Source organism: Choloepus didactylus, chromosome 3, assembly GCF_015220235.1.
Source record: "Choloepus didactylus isolate mChoDid1 chromosome 3, mChoDid1.pri, whole genome shotgun sequence".
Classification (NCBI taxonomy): domain Eukaryota; kingdom Metazoa; phylum Chordata; class Mammalia; order Pilosa; family Megalonychidae; genus Choloepus; species Choloepus didactylus.
This window is the reverse complement of record NC_051309.1, coordinates 51149571-51170288: the sequence shown is the minus strand read 5'-3', so window position 1 is coordinate 51170288 and position 20718 is coordinate 51149571. Positions and strand designations below refer to the sequence as shown.

Sequence of the window (20718 nt, the reverse complement as noted above, 5' to 3'; positions counted from 1 at the left end):
TGGAAAGTCCTTCTCTTAAATCCTAACTACCTTCTTGCAACTTCAGCCCACCTACCTGCTTTTTTGCTCCTGTATCACAAAAGCTTACTTTCAGAGCACAGAGCTACACTCAATTGCCACTTAAGAAATGCTTGTTGAATTGATTTGAATTGCACAGGTTCAAATCTAGTCCTCTGGGCAACTCCAAACAGAAGGTTTCTCTAGTGTGTGACAGCTTTTCAAACATTCAAAGATGGCTTACATGCCTCCCTAAAATCTGTCACTGCTTTAAGTGTCAGATAATTTTCACATGGTCTCCTTCTTTGTAGTGAGGTTATCGTAATAGGATTTCAGGAACTGGACACATTTTTCCAGATGTGGCTGTGTGAGGACAAAATTTTATAGAACTGTTCATGTTGCATATCTGGACACCACAACTATTTTAATTTTATTTCCAGGTGTTAATGTAACACACTACATAAATAAAAGTTAGCATTTAAATGCTACAAACCTCATTTTCTCAGAGAATTTTCCACAATTAAGTTAGACTATATGATTAGGTAGACATCTTTTTCTTATCACTGCAATTTTTGTGGACAAGAAAACAATTTTACTTTGGGGAATGATCATGCATGACTATTGCTTTATATTCTGTATACCTATTACTGTCACAGCATTTAAATTAACACAATGCCAATATTCAGAGGCTAAGAGATGGATTATGTGGATAGATCATTCATTAAACTGAACACTTAAGACAATGCCTAGGTTAAAAGTTACCAAATCATCCATCTTTTTTTGTTTGTTTGTTTGTTTTTAAAGCAAGAAACCAGTTCAAAAATAACCAGGCATTATTGCTAAAAGTTACCTTTGTTTAATAATTTGATTGTGGCTCTGATAGGAGGGACATAGACACTTAATGATGGACTCATGGTGAAGCAGAATAATTCACAGAGATTCATCACACTTCTCAGCTTATCAATTCCTAAATTAATTAAAATATTAGGTTTTCTATAATCTGGTTCTTGGTTAACACTTTCACAATCTTAAATTTTTGAGGAAGCCTTGAAGCAAGAACAGAAAATTGTGCAAAGGAATATTTTGTTGCAAGTAATAAATCCATGCTTTAAATCCTATATGAAGGCAATAGCACTAACTTTTCTTCTGAAATTCAAAAGACATGAAGAGTTCGGAGCCAAGAAATTTAGTATACATTACCCCACAAACACTTATGGTTGGTTACAAAGCTAGCTCTTAAATATTGGGTGGTGAAGAAAACAATGGTCTCTTTTTCCTCATAGATGGTATAGTCCACAGTGGGAGAAAACAATAAAGAAACACACAAATATTACTAAGTGTTATATGGGAAACAGAGCATTGTAAAAGAGAATAACTAGAGGATCCTAATTTAGACTGGATCCTCAAAACAGCTTCTTAATGAGGACAAATTTTAGGTAAGAAATTAAGGATGAGAAGAAGAAAGCCAAAAGTACCAAGGCAGGAAAAGCATTTCAGCAAGAAGGAACAGAATGGTGAAGGTCTGCAGGAAACTGAAAGAAGTCAATGATATTGAAGTTTAGTTTAGTGAGCAAGGGGAAGGTGACTACAGAAGACATCAGAGATATCAGGGGAGGACAGGTCACACAGGAGCTTGGGGGTCAAATTAACAAGTGTGGACAGTTTTCTACATGCCAGGAGATGTCTAAGTATTTTTAAGCAGGAAAGTAATATGAACCAATTTTCATCTTACATAGAACACTCTGGTTACTAGGAAAAGAATGAATTGGAGGGAATGAAGAGTGAAATTAAGGAGACAAATAAAAAGTCTCCTACCACAGTTCAGGTAAGAAATAATGATGACATGAAGGCTGGTGACAGTGGGGCTGGAGAGAAGTGGAAACCTTGTGGAATATTTATAGGTAGAATGGATGGTTCTTGATGACAGATTGGGTGGGTAGAGTGTGAAGGAGACCAAGATGCTAACAATTAATGATATGACTCTGGTTGGATGGTGAGAGTAAGGTGACTGGAAAAGAAACTGACTTGGGAAGGAAAAATCAAGAATTAAGTTTTGAGCAAATTACATTTAAGATGCTCTGCTGGTTTGGATGTATTATGTCCCTCAAAATGCCATGTTCTTTGATGCAGTCTTATGGGGGCAGACATATTAATGTTGATTAGGTTGGAACCTATTGATTGAGTGTTTCCATGGAGATGTGACTCAATCAACTGTGGGTGAGACCTTTGATTGGATAATTTCCATGGAGGTATTACCCCACCCACTCAGGGTGGGTCTTAATTGAATCACTGGAGTCCTATAAAAGTGATCACAGACAGAAGGAAGTGCTACAGCCAAGAGGGACACTTTGAAGGACACACAGGAGCAGAGAGAGGAGCTGGAACACAACCTGGGATCAGCAGACACCAGCCGTGTGCCTTCCCAGCTAACAATCATTTTCTGGATGCCATTGGCCTTCCTTTGGTGAAGGTACACTTGCTGATGCCATAGCTTGGACACTTTTATGGCCTTGAAACTGTAACTTTGTAACCAAATAAACTCCCTTTATAAAAGCCAATCCATTTCTGGTATTTTGCATAATGGCAACATTGGCAAACTGGAACAGATGCCTATAAAATATCAAATGAGTTTGTTAAGATAAGAGTTATGTACACTGATATGGGGCTCATAAGAGAGATCTGTGTAAGAGACATAAATTTGGGAATCCCCAGAATAAAGATGGTATGTAAAGAGGGGTCACTTGTGACTTTTGAGAAGATTTTCTGTGGAGGTGAGAGGTGGGTGGGCAGGTTCCAGACTGCAGTGTGATGAGGAAATTGAGATACAGACCATTCTTTCAAGTTGTTTGGAGAAAGAGAAAGTAGAAAGAATAACAAAAAAGGGGATGTGGAGGAAGAGATTTCAGCTTGTTTGTAGGCTGTGAAAAAGAGCTAGTGGAGTGGGTGAGACTGAACAGGGATGGAGGCATGTGTGAACTTGAGAAAACCAATTTTCAAAGTAGGAAGAAAGAGATGGGCTCCCAAACATGAGACAGGGTGCAGGGTCAGCCTCAAAGCCAGAGGGTAACTCAAAATGGTGAAGAAATGAGGGAATTTAGAGGGAGAGGGTGAGAACACTGAGAGATATCAGGCCTGAAGTGGCTTCTATTTTTTTTGGTATAGTGAGAGGTAACACCACCATCTGCTGAAAGTGAAAGGATAAATTTAGGGCTGAGATTTTCTTCAATTGCTGCTTCAGAAAATGGGAAAAATCTCCTCCATGACTGTTATCCCAAATGCTTTCCCTATCTTTGAGATATGTGGACATGAAACCTTCACATGATAGTTTTATTGACATCAAATTCAAAATCCCTTTTATGCTAACTTCCTTGATTGATTTTTCTATATGCTATTAACTCATTTTATAGCATCCCAGGGCTATGACACTTTTAATCTGCTCCAAGTTCAAGTAAATTTTCAATTGAACAAGGCTTTATGGCCTTTCCAATTTTATTTGATTAGATGATATTAAAGAAAAACAAAATATCTTTAATTTGCCTCAGGGACCTAAACAAGAAAAAAACTTTCCCCGGCATTGGGACTGTGATGGGAGGGCATACAAACTAGTACATTTTGTAAGATAAGCAAAATTTCCACTCTGTTCATAATAAAAGTATGATTGGTTCAATCGTACATTGGTAGAATGGCTACTTTATCATTCTTATTTCCCAGCTGACACTAGAGTCTCTCACTGGTCATCACTTTAAAGCTCTTGATATATTGTCAATTCAGAGAAAGCTGTTTCAGCAAATAATGCAACACATGTTTCTTCATGAAGAGTTTAAAAATAGAGGAATAACGGATTCAGTATTGATTAATACTTAGCAACATATTGATTATATACTTAGGTAGAAACAATTAAGGTTCATTCAAACTCCATATTATTGACACAGATTATTTCAGTGCTTAAAACTGTTACTTATAAGATTTAAGATCTCTTTACATTACTATCTATTGTGAAGAAGGGATAAAGTTTAAGTGAAATATTAAGGCTAAGCAATGTTGTGATGTGAGGCTTCTCTCTCTCTCTCTCTCTCTCTCTTTCTGAATAGTGTCAACAGAATCATGGCCTGCTTGGTTTCCTGCATTCACAGGGCACCCTCTCTCTGCAGCTGCAATCACCTTACCCTTGACCTAAAAACTAAGTTGTGATCAACGTGGTGACAAAAACAGCTACTGAAAACTCCCCTCCAGAGATTCAACCAAAAAAAGGACAATTCTGAATTGTTTGAAACTCTGGAGGAGGATATAGACTGAAGAAATGCCCTGCAGATGCCAAATTGAAGAAAAAGAAGAAATATCAGGCAGGAATCTTCTGTCCCAGACCAGCCGGTCCTCTCCCCTCCCTCTCTCTTGGTGTCTGTGCAGGAAAGGCACAGAATCAGCAGGCAGGAGCCCTCTCACCAGGGACACAGATTTTAAAATCTCTCACAGCAGTGAGACATACCCCACTGTTTGGAGACCCAGGGGACAGGGGAGGACATTTCAAGGGCCAGGTCAGGGAGGGGCAAAGAGACTGAGAAAATGTGGACAGAGACTGTGTTTCCAGCCCTGGGTCTGAAAACCCTTCCTCTGCCCTTGAGGGAAGCAGCAGCCCTTTCCTTGCCTTGGGGATTGCTGAGGTACTGGGTTAGCTGAGAAAGTACTCTGCTACAGGTGTAACCCCATATCCAGCCAGATTTTGGCTGGCAAAGTGAGGGCATAGGAATCCTGCAGTTTCAGCTCACCCGTATGGACCCTGTGCTTGGAGGCAAAGCAGCCTCGGGGGACAATTAAATTATTGAACAGCACCATCTGCTTGACAGTCCAGAAAGAACAAGGGAGATAGAGCAGCACTGTAAGCCAGCAGATCTATATTACCACAGACAGTAAACTTGCTTGGGTGCCCAGTGCCCACCTTCCATCCCTGTAGCAGGCCATGGTGGGTGTCTGATTTGGGGAGAAGACCAGTAGCAGAGCTGATCTGGCAACTGGTCAGTGAGAGAAACAAAAAACCAAAAAAATAGATAGAAGAAAACCAACAAGAAAACCCAAGGCAAAGAGAGAAAACACCCTCCAGTATAAACTAATCAAGAAAATAAGATGCCTAGACAGCAAAAAATCATGATCCACACCAGGAAACATGAAGATATGGCCCAGTCAAAGGCACAAACTAACACCTCAACTGAGATTCAAGAGAAGAAACAACTAATTAAAGATGTTCAAACAGATCTAAATCAGATCAACAAGTTGAAGAAAAATGTGACAAAAGAGATGAAGCATATAAAGAAGACACTGGGTGATCATAAGGAAGAATTTGTAGGCTTGGAAAAACAAAAGGCAGAGTGTATGGGAATGAAGGGCACAACAGAGGAGAAGAAAATCACAATGGAGACATCCAACAGCAGACTTGGAGAGGCAGAAGAAAGGATTACTAAAATGGAGAACAGGACATCTGAAAATCTACACACAAAAGAACAGGTGGGGAGAAAAATGGAAAAATATGAGCAGGGGCTTAGTGAACTGAAGGACAACATGAAGTGCATGAATATATGTGTTATAAGTGTCCCAGAAGATGAGAGAAAGGAAAAGGGGCAGAAAGAATAGTAGAGGAAATAATCAATGAAAATTTCCCAACTCTTATGAAAGAAATAAAATTACAGATCCAAGAAGCACAGCATATCCAGACAGAATTGATCCAAATAGACCTACTTCAAGACACTTACTAATCAGATTGTCAAATGTTAAAGACAAAGAGAGACTTCTGAAAGCAACAAGAGAAAAGCAATCTATCACATACAAGGAAAGCTTAATAAGACTAAGTGCAGATTTCTCAGTAGAAACCATGGAAGTGAGAAGGCAGTATGATATATTCAAGATACTGAAGAAGAGGAACTGCCAGCCAAGAATCCTATATCTGGCAAAACTGTCCTTCAAAATGAGGAAGAGTTTAAAATATTTACAGATAAACAGACACAGAGTTTGTGAACAGGAGACCTCCTCTACAGGAAATACTGAAGGGAGTGTTCCAGACAGATGGGAAAAGACAGGAGGGACTAGTTTGGAGAAGAGTGTAGAAATGAAGATATCAGGAGATAGAAAGAGGGTAAAGATCAGGCATTTGATGCTGAAGGAGTGTGAAATATTCAGCAGGATTGATTGTATAGATCCAGAAATGGGTGATGGTGGCACAATGTTGTGAACGAATATGACCATGAGTGCAGTTAAAGGAGGAAGTTTAGTGGCATGTAGGACACCAGAAGCAAAGATAGAAGATAAATACTGGGTCATTATAACTTAATGAAACCTAGAGTGGTCAATGATTGTGATTAAAGGTACAAATAGAATGTTTCTGCATGAGGGAGAACAAATGAATGTGTTGAAAATGGGGTGGTATTGGGGAAAAATACAATCAATGCAAACTAGAACCTATAGCTAACAGTAGCATTGTAATATGCCTCCATTAATTGTAACAAAGGCAATATATCAAGGCTGGATGTCTGTAGGAGGGGGATAAAAGGGAGGGGTGTGGAATTATTGACATTGGTGGTGTTGTTTGATCTTTGAATTGTGTCTTATATTAATTTTATTTTTCATTTTGTTGTTTTTTAGTTGTCATTTCTTTCTTTCTTTTTCTTTTTTTCCCCACATCTTTCTCTTTCTTTGTGGAAGAAGTGAAGGTGTCTTCATGTGGATGGTGGTGGTGAATGTGATTATACAGGGAACCACTGATTGTTAACTTAGGAGAGAATGTATGTGAATAAAACTGTCTAAAAAATAAACGGAGGGATACAAGTTCTGGAGAAAATGTGGATACAGGGATGTACCTTGTCACCATTGCTGGGGAGGTAGAATGGTGCAGCCCATTTGGAGGGTAGTGTGGTGTTTCCACAAGGAAGCTGAGCATGGGGCTGCCATATGATCCCGCAACCCTGTTATTAGGTATATACTTGAAAGAACTGAAAAGAGGGACATGAATGGACATTTGCACAGTGGGATTTATGGTGGCAGTATTCACAATTCACAGTGGATGGAGGTGGCCTAATTGTACATTGACTGATGATCAGAATGGCAAACTGTGGTGTATATATACAATGGAATATTGAGCTTCTATAAGAGGGAATGAAGTTGTGAGGTATGCAACTACATGAATGGACATTGAGGATGGTGTGTTGAGTGAAATAAACCAGATGAAAAGAGAAACATAATGCCTCACTAATATAGACCAGCCATAATGTGTAAGCTCTGAGAATTGAATCTGAGAGCATGGGTTATCAGGGCAAGGCTTATTGTAAAGGTTCCTAGATTATAAGCTCTTACAGCAGTCACATCTATTCCTGAGTTGTAATGTCTATTTCTAAATTTTGAAATGCTGGGCTCTTTATGTATAATCTGGTTGGTCCCTGGAACCTTGGGTATCTGTGTGATACCTGAGACTCAGAGCCAGAGTCCAGCAGCTATGAATGTCAGCATTACCCCATACAGCAAATGTTAAAGAGGCTGAAAAAGAGTTCAGACTTCAATTAGCAATATGAACAAAATGGACTTGATTAGGACTATGGTAAATCAGACTAAAGGGTAAAGGATGATAGTGACAGTGTTTTAAAACTTCAATTTCTGTGTAAGACTAAAAGAAGAGATGTTTTATTAGGTGTAAAACCTATATTTTTTGTAACACACTACATAATTTAACTTGTATGGTCAGTTTATTCAAATACCATAACTATATAGAACATTGAATAAGGAGTGAAATCTGCTTGGTTTGTACAGGTTAGTGTGAGGCTCTGAAATATCCCAGAGTAATTTGGGCAGAGAATAAAAACATATTTGCAAAACCCCCTTGAAGGACTGGGAGAAAATGTGGAAATATTAAACTTCGCCACCTGGGGAATTACTGATATTCTTATAAGCATTGGGGACTACCAATTTAGAAAGCTGAGCCCTTGATCTTGGGGCTTGCTCTTATGACGTTTGTTGCTGCAAAGGAGAAGCTAAGCCTACTTAAATTTGTGCCTAAGAGTCACCCCCAGAGAACCTCTTTTGTTGCTCAGATGTGGCTGCTCTCTCTCTAAGCCCACTTGGTAGGTAAACACACTGCCCTCTCCCCTACATGGGACATTAGTTCCAGGGGTGTAAATCTCCCTAGCAATGTGAGACATGACTTGTGGGGATGAACTTGGCCCTGGCATCATAGGATTGAGAAAGCCTTCTTGGACCAAAAGTGGGAAGAGAAATGAAACAAAGTAAAGTTTCAGAGAGATTTCAAATGGAGTTGAGAGGTCATTTGGAAGTTATTCTTATGCATTATATAGATATCCATTTTTAGTTTTTAGTGTATTGGAATAGCTAGAAGGAAATACCTGAAACTGTTCAACTGCAACCCTGCAGCCTTGATTCTTGAAGATGATTATATAACTATATAGCTTACACTGTGTGACTGTATGATTGTGAAAACCTCATGGCTCCCACTCCCTTTAACCAGTGTATAGACAGATGAGTAGAAAAATGAGGACAAAAGGTAAATGAATTATAGGGAGGGATGGGGGTATGTGATGTTTTGGGTGTTCTTTTTTACTTTAGTTTTTCTTCTTATTTTTTATGGTAATGAAAATGTTTAAAAATTGATTGTGGTGATGAATGCACTACTATATAATGGTACTGTGAACAATTGATTGTACACCATGGATGACTGTATGGTTTGTGAATATATCTCAATAAAATTGAATCTAAAAAAATACAGGAGGTACAATTAAAAAACAACTAAGTTCTGCTTCAAGTTCTTGGATTTTTATCAGGAACAATTTCAAGAAATATAGATTAGTCTCTGGGTGTTTCAGAATTCTGAAACTATTGGAGAATGGTTCCAACTGATATTATTCTCCTAATCATCGATGATCTGCTCCCTTACTCACCTATTGATTGCAGTGTGCTAAGAGGGAAAGTAGATCACCTGGGTTTGAATCACCACTCCACCACTATCCTTGCCCTGTGGTCCTGGGTAAGTTATTTTACTTCTCTGAGCCTCGGATGTATCATCTTTGAAATGTGGTTAGTAGTTCTTATGCTAAAGAGATGTTATATAATGCCTAGCATTAGCAAGTAGAAGACACATACTAAACAGTAATTCCATGGTTCTTCTCTTTTTCCCTTTCTTACCTTCATAGCTCCTTCATTAGCTCAATTCTTTTAGCCCTGAGTTTCCACTTTGTTTTAGGTAAGTATCTTTAGGGGGCTGGAGTCCTGTGACCTGGTATTGAATCACTCTGACAAGGGCCATCATATGCTTGCATCCCTACACATTAGCTGATTTTAGAGCACCTGTTACCATGTTCATCCATCTGTCCAGACAACTTGTTGCATCTTATTGGACTGCTCCGGTGCTTATCATTTGCCTGGATTACAACCTCTTGCCTGTCTCCATAGTTTATGGTTAATCTGGACTATCTGACTGTCTTGGATTCCTCCAACCTTGTCTCACTGAAAGGTTATGTTTACTTTTTGATTCAGTTATCCTTTTTGGTTTTGGTCATTATGTGATATGAGAAATGTATGCCAAAGGCATCTATTGAAATATGAATAAAGAAACATGGCTACTTCAGGAAAAATGTCTTCCTATAATAATAGAAAAACTCAATATACATTATAAAATAAAACATGTTTTCCTGATGGTTCAAAAAGATAACTGCATTGAAATGACCCTTGAGCCACCAACATAGGGGAATATCCTACTGTGAACTCCCTGCAAAGTTGGCAGGGTAGTGTAGTTAAATATCCTAGTACCGGTTAACTCAGTGCAAGGTTGAATTCAGTTAAGCGGTTTAATCCAAACATCCCTCCTTCTCATTCCCTGTCCAAGTAACTCACAACTTTCTATCTCCAGCGTGCAGTTTTGCTCATCCAGAGGATATCTTCGCAGATCCATCATGCACGCAGCTGTGGTTGTGATCCTGTCAGGGTGAGAGAGAGAAAAGACAGCAACATAAGGATGGTGACATTTCATTTCCAAGCTCCTCAGCCCTGAATCATATTTATCAGTTGGCAGAAATAAGGCATCAAATTTTTGCATTTAAAAATTTTGGCAGCAGGCAGATTGGGGTTAAATCTACTTTGACAATCATTAGCTTTTGAGAATGGGCAGGTTAATTTATCTCCATGCACCTGAATTCCCACATTTATCAAACCATCTATTGCACAGGATTGCTGTAAGTAGTAAAAGACATAGTGTGTGCAAAGCTTATAGCCCAGTGCCCTGTCCTTAGCAAGAGCTCCACAAATGATGGTTATTATTGTAGCTATTATTATCCCATGCCTTTCCTATATTTACTAGCATCCTAGGATGCCAATATCTGCAGCCTTATGAGTAGCGGGACATCTACCTTATGCATTGAAGCTTGCCTTACCTTACTGACATGAATGGCCTTATAAAACAAAATAAAACAAACATAAAACCCATCCTGTATGACTTATGGTACCTCCCATTCCCCACAGCAAATTTTATTTTTTTCAAATATGGGACCATATTATACATATTGTTTTGTAATCTGTTTTTATTCACTTAATAATATATCATGGCTATCTTTTGTTGTCTGAAACCACAGCTCTAAAACATTATTTTTATGACCTACATGGTGTTTCAAACATCCTAAATACAACAAAACAATAAATATTTAAAATGCTTTTAAAAACTAATCTGCCTACTTTATTATATCTTTTGTTTAACAGCTATCTGTGAATAAAAAAAAAAAAGTGAAGTGAACATTCTGTGAGAACTGCTAGATTGTGACCAGTTCTATGATCGTCAGACTTGTCAACTTAGCCAATGCTTCTCAACGGGGGGTGGGAGGGTGGGGGGAGATTTTGCCCTTCAGGGGACATCTGGCAATGTCTGGATACATTTTTGATTGTCACCCCAGGCTGGAGGGTCTAGTGGGTGGAGGCCAGGGATGCTGCAAAACACCCTACAATTTCCAGGATAGCCTCAGACAATAAAATGATCTGGTCCAAAATGTCAATAATACTCAGGTTGAGTAACCCTGTTACAATGGTGGTTTTCATTTTTTCCCTTTGGGAAACCTTTAAAAAAAATGAAGTCTTATAGGGGAACTCCTAACATATAAAATGCATATGACATAAATGAGTAACATATTTTGTTAATGTAATATTACTTTATAAGTTCAAATATTGACATCTATGTTGATGAACACACAAATATAAAATCAAGGATTGTGATGAGAATTACAGTTTTAAATCACCTTAACACCAATTTATTTATGTGGTGTATTACTGGCTATTATAATTTTACATGACCAGGCATGGTTTAGCTTGAATTACAAACAAATCAAAACAACCTTGTGCCAAGTAACCACCTTTAAAATCAATGACACTTTTTCAATGGATATATGTGTATAGTAGGTGTTTAATGTTGGATTAAAGGAAAACATTACATGATGCTCTGTGCTCTGCATAAGTTAACCTGGCAGCAAAAGTTAATATTAGAGTTGACTTAAATGGGTTAAAGTGTGGCAAAGGACACATTACTGTGTGCATTCTCTATATGCTATGGAAAACAGTCTAGCAGTTTCTCAAAAAGTTAGACACAGAATTACCATATTACCCAGCAATTCTACTCCTTCATATATCTGCAAAGAACTGAAAATAGGAACTCAAACAGAAACTTGCACACCAATGTTCACAGCTACATTATTCATAATAGCAACAAAGTGAAAAACCCAAGTGTTCATCAATGGATGAATGGATAAAGAAAATGTGGTATATACGTACAATGGAATATTATTCAGCCATAAAAAGGTATGATGTTCTGATGCATGCTACAGCATGAATGAACCTTGAAGACATTATGCTAAGTGAAATAAGCCAGACACAAAAGACACATATTGTATATGACTCCACTTATATGAAATATCAAGAATAGGAAAATTTATAGAGATAGAAAGTAGAACAGAGGTTACCAGGGGCTGGGGTTGGGGAAGAACAGGGAGCTATTGTTTAAGGGGCACAATTTTTTATTTAGGATGATGAAACAGTTCTGTAAATAGATAGTGGTGATGGTTAGACACACACAAATTGTTAAAATATTTTTAAATGAAATCAGAGTAATACATTTGTGGAACTCTTAAAGACCTTTAGAGATACTTGAGAACACCACTTGAATACTGCTGGTCAGCATATGTCACTTAATTTACCTCATTTTCAGACATTTATTATTTGGTTGATTAACCATATCACATCAAAATCAGGCCATGCACTGAAATCTTATACTGCACTACACCACTGATTCACAAGTTGTGAGGCTCTGGAGTTATTACAAAGGGATTTGCAAAGCCAGAAAATCATGGTCTATAGACTAATGAACTAATGTCTCATGCATATGGGTACTAGAGTTGTGGAACGCATAACTGGGTTTACTCTTCCTATTGGTTATTATGAGTTTCATCAATCAATAGATGTAAATGTAATTAAAATCACCTTGGGAACCTATACATCACACCAAAGCCATCGAAAACATGATCTGACATTTTTCCTATTATGATCACCTGGGCCAGTTTACTTCTGCCTCAAATCCCATGTTGATATCAAAGAGAATTGAATAATCACAAGTCAGAAAGGGGAAAGAATCAAAGTAGCTCCAGGGACTTAGCTGTGGGAACTGGCTGGCCTTCTCTGGAAAGCATCGACACCAATGAAACAACTTCCTGGTGGGGTCTATCTGTTCCAAATTTCAAATTCCCAAGAGAACTTAATTGGCCAATTTGGATTAGGTGCCAACTCTCACAAAATTATTTAGCAAGTGCCAAGGGGAAGGCCATCCAAATACAAGTATGGCCCCCAGGGACCCACAGGGGTCTCCTACCTGAGAAGGGAGGGATGATTGAAAATCAGACAGGGATCCCTACAAATGTAGGTACTCAGAAATACATATTTTTTTGTGGTCTGTAGAAACTTATGCAATAGAATGATGGCCTTTTTGCTAATTTAAGGGTTTGGTATTTCTAGACTTCAGAATGCTTCTGACTAAGTGAGCTAGGTATGCTGAGCTCTTTGGGAGAAAAAAAATTACTCAGCAAGAATCCCCAGGATCATCAACAAAAAGAGAGATGTCCCTGGGCAGAGTTCTGTACAGCTCTTCTGTCTTCTTGGTGAGAAGTAACAATGAACATACCTAAGAATGATTGCTCCTTGTGCTTCCATTTAACGTAATTGCTCAGCAGTGGTCAGTCACCTCTACAATTAATCAGCACATCTACATGGAAATGTATTCACACCATGGCTGAAGCAGCCTAATAGTCTAAATCTTCTATGGAATCAAAGGCTCAAAAGATCACAAAGCTGTATGAGTTGAGGGCATCAAGGCTGAACTGTGATTTTGATTTTGTTTCCGACTCTCCATACTTAAGGCATTCTTTCTGAGTGTGTGTAAATATTCATATGTGGTTGATGGCAAACAAAAGCAAAATAGGTAGATCCAGCTAAAGGAGGAAGCAGTAACTCCATATTTTTCTGAACACAGACTTCCCTGAGGGATGGATTAATTCACCTTCCTTCAAAACATTGAGAATGGTTTACACTATAGTTCAATTTATTGACATTTTGAGGTTTAGGTCAGACTACAATAACATGCTGTTAGTTAGAAACTATGGTGCCAGGATACTCTGGAATGAACAAAAATCAAGTTGCCAGGGTATTCATTTATGAGGGTTTATGCTGCATGGTCACTGGCATTAAGAGTCATGGTAATCACACAAATGTATATTTGATGTCTGAGGGCAGCGTGATTCTAACTGCTGACAATATACAATCCAGGAAGTCCTGAACCATGGATAGATTAAAATCTAGGTACAGACACACACATGCACAAATAATAAATAAACATGCATGCACACATACACATACACATGGAAAGAGCACATCTGCAAATTTAACATCTAAATAAGAACATGAAGTTAAGTCAATGAACAAATCATGTACGTATGGATGAGATTTTCCTATAACTGTCAGTTTTATAGTAAAGAGATCCCAAATTTTAAAAAGAATTATCTCTCTGTAAAATGTAATTGTAGAACTTAATATGATCTGTATGAAGAGAATATGAGAAAAAAGTGAGAAATAAAGGCCTGAAAATGCTGAACCTAATTCACGCCCCCAAAACTAGTGAGACTGATAGTGAGTAGCAGTTATAAGATTGATAGCAGTATCACAACAAAGTTTGTCCAAGAACTGGGCCTATGTATTGTTTTGACTCTAAACTGTACCCTTAATCCATGTTACATAAATCAACCAAGGAAACTGATGAGATAAACATGGATAGATCAGTGTGAGTCATGACTCGAGCACATAGATTGTTTTTCCTCAGCTAATTATTGAGTGCTCACTGCAACAAGGTGAGAAGAATATATAGTATCTTCATAGTTCACAACGAAATTTATCTTAGGTAGGCTACTCTATTTAGGAAAATACCTTGGTATTTGAAGATGAAATCCTGAGGGTGTGGGACAGTCTTTATTTTCCAGGGATGCTATGAGAAATACCACAGGCTGGTTGGCTTAAACAACAGGAATTTATTGTTTCACAGTTTGGAAGCTAGAAGTTCAACATCAAGGTACAACCAGCCTATGTTTTCTCCCTGAATCTGTAGTGTTCTGGAGATGGTTTTTCCATCAATCCTCCATGTCATGGCATCTGTCTTTTTCTGTCTCCTCCTCTGGTTCCTGCTTCACATCCAATTTCCTTTGCTCAATAAGACATCAGCCAAACTATATTAAGTTCTACCTCACTCAGTGTGGTCACACCTTTTCCCAAAGACCTGTTGCTGGCAATCATCTACTTCTCTGTCACATGGCAAGGCACATGGCAGCGTCTGGCTGGTCTCTCTCTTCTCTTCTGGGTTTCATTGATTTCAGCTTCTTGCTTCTGTGGTTTTCTCTCTCTTTGTCTGAATTTCTCACTCTTATGAAGGACTCTAGTAATGGGATTAAGATCCATTCTGATTGCAGTGGATCACACCTTAACTGAAGTAGCCTCATCAAAAGGTCCTGCTTACAACGGGTCCACACCCACAGGAATGGATTAAATTTAAGAACATGTTTTTCTAGGGTACACGCAGCTTCAAACCAATAAACCCTAGTTACCACTTAGCTAAAATAGAGAGTAGGAGGCAGAAAAATAAAGGTAGCCCCTCCAAATCAAAGCATCTTTATTCTCATCATCCTGATCATCAGGAATTTCTGTAGTGGATAAACTATGAGGAAAAACAACAGTAAGGCCTTAAACAATGGGAAGGAACCTAGAGATGAAGTAAAAATAAAAGTAAAAGCCAAAGAAAATGTTTTCTTCAGACGGAATGCCATGAAACAGTAATCAATAAATACAGAAAAATTTTACATATTTTCCTCCTTGGAATAAGAATACAAATTTTCTAGGAGATACTAGTATACCTTAGAGTGGACATTTAGATGGTGTTCAGCTTTATCATTTAAAGGAATATTGAAATAAACATTTTCATGAATATATAAATTTTCCCATATTTTGAATTATTTATTTAGGATAGAAACTCATAAAATAAGTGAGATTACTAAATCCAAAAATATGAAAAATTTTTTGGCTTCTACAATATATATGGCCAAAACACTTTCTTAAAGGATTGTCCTAAATAACAGTTCAAGAGTATCAATTTCCCTTCTTACTGCTGAACTGGAATACAGTACTATTTTTGTTAATTGAATAGATGAAAAATGGTCCTTTTAGTTTGATAGTTAAATTTCAAATTTTTGAATACTAGCACAGTGAATGGTTTAAATATCATTTAACACCACTGGAACATTCTTTTTCTAGAAACTAAAATCATAGGGTTGAGTGGAAAACAAAAACAAAACCAAAAAACTAGAAAGGATCCCTATGGAATTTATTTTAAAAATTTACAACTCCTAAATATTAGCATATATGCTTAAGAATATCACAAATGTGTAGTAAACACAGAAATACACATGGGTAATGATACATAGCAATTTTGGTACAGTAGTTACCTCCTGGGAGGGAGAGGTAGTGGGAGAAGAAGAGACGGGATGGTATGGAGCTGTAGTAATCTTTGATAGGTCTCCCTCTCTACATACTTCCCTTCCTTCCTTCCTTCCTTTCTTTCCATCTGTCCTTCCTTCTTTCCCTTCTTCCTTCTCTTCCTCCCTCCCTCCCTCCCTTTTTCCTTCTCTGCCTTCCTTTCTCCCTCTCTCCCTCCCTCCTTCCCTTCTTCCTTCGTTTCTTTCATTTGTCTATATTTTTGTCATTCTTTCTTTCAAGAAAGCTGAAGCAAATAGGGCAAGTTAACATATTTTTACTCTCTACCTTTGTCTCCAATTTAATTTCCACAGCTGAGCTGAACAGATAAATCCTCAAATAGTTCCACTTATGTCTTTCCTTTAAATGTGGTTTTGAAGTGGGCATAGCCACCTTCCTGTCCCCAATCTCAGAATTACCACAAAAAATGTAAAGGAACACAAAGTTCATCTCTTCCTCATGTTGCTTTTTACTTAATTGGCATTTGATATTGGACAATGATTATAGTCTTCTGAAATGAGTCCCTTTAGTCAAGAAATCCATTAACTTATATGGATCTTGCTGTCTGAAACTGATATACATTTCCTCACATTTCTCATCATAATTTGCAAATTTACATTTATTTGTTTGAGTACCTGTTTGTTGTGTGGCTCCTTCAATAGATAGTAAGTACCACAAGGGAAATGACCTCATAATGATTCATTCACATGTTTACAGCTCAGAGTCTGATATAGAGTAAATTAATGGAATTAATATGTAATTTAAGGAAACACAAAAATCATTAATTCTCTGAAGAAGACAGAAAAAAGACCAGTGTACTGTTTTTGTTTAAAAAGTATGCTAATATTGCTTGGTAAATATATTTATGATAAAGACCCATTTTTCTTGACCCAAACTTAATTTCTTACTAAAAATCATCTCAGGTTGCATGGTTAAATAAACAACCATAGTTTTCTGTCATCTGGATGATTTCCAGGGCCAGCAAGCTGTTGGAGGCATGATTAAGTTAAGCTGGAGATCATAGAACCGTTCATCTGCTGTGACTTTTAGATACTATATAATTTACAAGTGAGTATAATGCTGAAGTTTGCATCAAATGGTCCAAACATAAACATAAGCTAAGATGCTACTTCTTCCCTGGAGAGTACCGATAGACGCATGGTACAGAGTTAGTTTCCTTTTCAGCAGCAAAATAGGACTGTCCTTGCCAAAACAGTGGATGGAATGGGCCTTTCATTAATCAGTGTTCCCTCTCATGTTAGCTGAGTGGATCAGCTGCTGTCCTTTTCTCTCTGAAAAGCAAGTACTCACATGGGATGAAGATTTTTATTTTTAATCATTAAAATAATTATTTTTCAGGATCATTAGAATGCTAACTTCATAGGTAATTAATAATTAATAACTCAAGTGGTCTGGCTGAACATAGAAATGATCCAACTAAGGGAACCCAAGTGAAGACAAGCCAAGTCACATGCTTCTACCACACAGCTAGTGTTGTACCAATTGTGAATGTGATTGCAATCAAATTTGTACATCAAATATCATCTTGATTGGCTTAACTTCCATTTGTTCAGTTGTAAACTAGGAAAAATTTATACCAAAATTAATTTGTTTGAATAAAAAAATCTAATATTGTGTTTGGAACCTCGGAATAGATTAAAGGGAAAAAGAAAGCAATGTTAAATATTCTGGGAACTTCAATATATATGGACATAACCTAAAAATATCTCACAACAGGGAGTAATGCATAATGTTATTACTTATATATATAATATTAAATATATACAGGCATATACACAAACATATATGTAGTGCACAGATGCAACATTTAAAGCATAATTTTAACTATCATTATCCTCCATAGGATATTAATAATCATGTTATCTATTTTTATATTCTTCTACGTGCAAATATGTTATTTATGGTCTGTGGTAGATTGAATCATGTCCCATCAAAAGTTTGTTCTTAATCTTAATCTGTGCTCCTGGGGGTGTGAAGCCATTTGTAATTAGGACCTTTTGAGGTTGTTATTAGTTAAGGTATGGTCAAATTGAATCAGGGTTGGTCTTAATACATATTTCTAGAGGCTTTATCAAGAGAAGAAATTTGGATCAGTCAGACAGAGATAGCCAGAAGTCAGTGGAAACCAGAAGAGCAGCCACAACGTTGTGACATGACAGGAGGCAGCGATGCAAGCCAAGGAACCCAGAAGATTGCACAAGCCAGCATCAGAACGCTACAGACTTTGGGGAGAAAGGATGGCCTTGCCAGTTCTTTGATTTATGGCTCCTAGCCTCTGAAACTGTGAGGCAATGCATTCCTGTATTACAGCACACCAGCATGTGGTGTTCATCAGAGCAGCCCTAGTAAACTAAGTCATAGTCATACATCAAGAAGTCTGTGATTGGTTTCTTAAAAGATAAGGACAAATAAATTACATAATTCACAGAACTACTGTGAATTACCTGCTCTTTTAGAATAGTTGTTTCTTTTTAAACAAAGTTTTAGTCATTAGAAATTGAGAGTAAGTAAATGTGAATTTCTTATCTTCCCTTTTCTACCATTGCCCTTCAAACAAACTAAAAAAATAACCAAACCAAACAAAACCCATGAATATATTGAACCCAGAAAGCACACATGAGCATATATATGAATTACTGCAGTTGAAATATACTCTCTTTAACAAGGGAAATGATATATAGAACTTTGCCCATGGAACATTAAACATAAGGTGATTTCTCCAAACATTATTATCCCTTAAAAATAGAGAAACTCATGATGACCATTTTGAGGTTTATGGATACCTGCATGTTCCAATGAATTCCCATAATTAATTACACAGAATAAAAGACTATTTTAGCACCTTGTTCATTTAAATGAATAAATAAATGGTACAGTCTTATTTTCCAAAACTGCATAAATTAGAGTTACATATAAGTGGAGACCATTACTCTACTAAGCAAATTTGAAATGTTGTACCAGTAAATCTTATCCTTAAATTCTAATTATTTATTAAGAAAATACAGTGCAATTAAAATATGGAGACTTATTTTAAATATTCCATACAAACAAAAACTTGAGTTTAAAAAATAAGAGGCCTCATAGGAAAGGATTCTTGAATTTTTTACATTTTCAAAATGTATGAATGAGGTTTATTGGCTTAATGCTTATGAATATTCTACTAATTAATCATCAGTAATCAAATAATAAATGGTTTATTTGAAAACATTTAGAATTGTAGCATTGCTTACATAAATAGAAGGCATTTCTGATAGGAGAAAGTATCAAAAACACCCCCCTCTTAAAAGTCATTTTCTAAAATTTCACATTCAAATTTTGTACGTATAAATGTCTCTATTTATTAGAGAAGTTTAAATGCTACATTTAATTCTGCATATAGAAATATGGAGTGGAAGGTATAGTGCTAGGCCCTTTGCATATGTTATCTCACCAGATATTCACAGCATCCCTCTATGTTCAGAATTGTTGAGTCAGAAGAGAAATGTTAAACCAGAGGAGAGAAAAATTATGTTTTGTAGGGAAAAATTGAGAAAGACTTTGAAATGAACCAAAAAGATTACTGAGTATCTCCTATAAAGGTAAGGGTTATCTCACCTTTCATTGTCTTTGAGCTATTTTACAACTCTGTACTGTGCTGGAAAAACAATAGTAACACAAACTGACTCTTATCCATAGAATTGCAAATAGACATGTCTGGTAGAATACAAATGATTATTGCCATATAGATATTGACCAATTTTACCAGTTTGCATTTATTTCTAAATTCTTATCAGTATGCTATATTTTTGTTTGCCACTTGGATTTCACTTTTAACTGGTTGTAACATCTTACTAGTCGTTCCAGTTTGCTAAAGCTACCATTATGCAAAATACCAGAAATGAATTGGCTTTTATAAAGGGGACTTCTTAGGTTAAGAATTTACAGTTCTAAGGCCATAAAAGTGTCTAAATTAAGGTATCAACAACAGGATGCTTTCACTGAAGAAAGGCCAATGGCATCCAGAATACCTCTGTTAGCTGGGAAGGCACGTGGCTGGCATCTGCTGGTCCTTTGCTCCTGGGTTCTGGTTTCAAAATGACTTTCTCAAAAATATCTCTGGGCTTCTGTCTCCCTTAGCATCTCTCTCTCAGTCTCTGTGCATCCTTGCTTGTTCTCCCAGGGCATCTCTCTCTAAGAATCTGGGGGGTCCCCTTTTAGCTTCTTCAGGTCAAACTCTGGGCTTCATCTCTTAGGTTAGCATCTCCAAACATCCTTTCAGTTTGCATCTCCAAGCATCTCCAGGCATCTCCAAGTGTGTCAGTTTGAATGTATTATGCCCCCACAAATGCCATTATCTTTGATGCAATCTTGTGTGAGCAGACATATTAGTGCTGATTAGATTGTAATTCTTGAGTGTTTCCACAGAGATCTGACCCACCCAAATGTAGGTGATGACTCTGATCAGATAATTTCCATGGAGGTGTGGCCCTGCCCATTCAGCATGGGCCTTGTTTAGTTTACTAGAGCACTATATAAGCTCAGACAGAAGAAGCAAGCTTGCTACAGCCAAGAGGGAGACTTTGAAGAATGCACAGGAGCTGAGAGAGGAGCTGCAACTTACAGAGACATTTTGGA

The 20718-nt window shown here is 37.3% G+C and overlaps 1 protein-coding gene and 1 long non-coding RNA gene across 4 annotated transcripts in view; one reads left to right on the top strand and one right to left on the bottom strand.

The window, feature by feature from the left end:
- LOC119529382 overlaps positions 1-10628 on the top strand; it is an 82583-nt gene extending 71955 nt beyond the window's left edge. The window contains exon 3 of the long non-coding RNA XR_005215854.1: positions 9896-10628. This is a non-coding gene — a long non-coding RNA (uncharacterized LOC119529382). The remainder of the gene's footprint in view (positions 1-9895) is intronic.
- Positions 1-20718, bottom strand: part of GABRB1 (gamma-aminobutyric acid type A receptor subunit beta1) — a 534121-nt gene that overhangs the window by 186382 nt on the left and 327021 nt on the right. For all 3 annotated transcript variants that reach the window (XR_005215852.1, XM_037829738.1, XM_037829737.1), the window contains exon 5: positions 9880-9962. Coding sequence is in view for 2 of the 3 variants with exons in the window: in XM_037829738.1 (XP_037685666.1) it covers positions 9880-9962 (83 nt within the window). In the remaining variant the exon portion in view is untranslated. The remainder of the gene's footprint in view (positions 1-9879; positions 9963-20718) is intronic.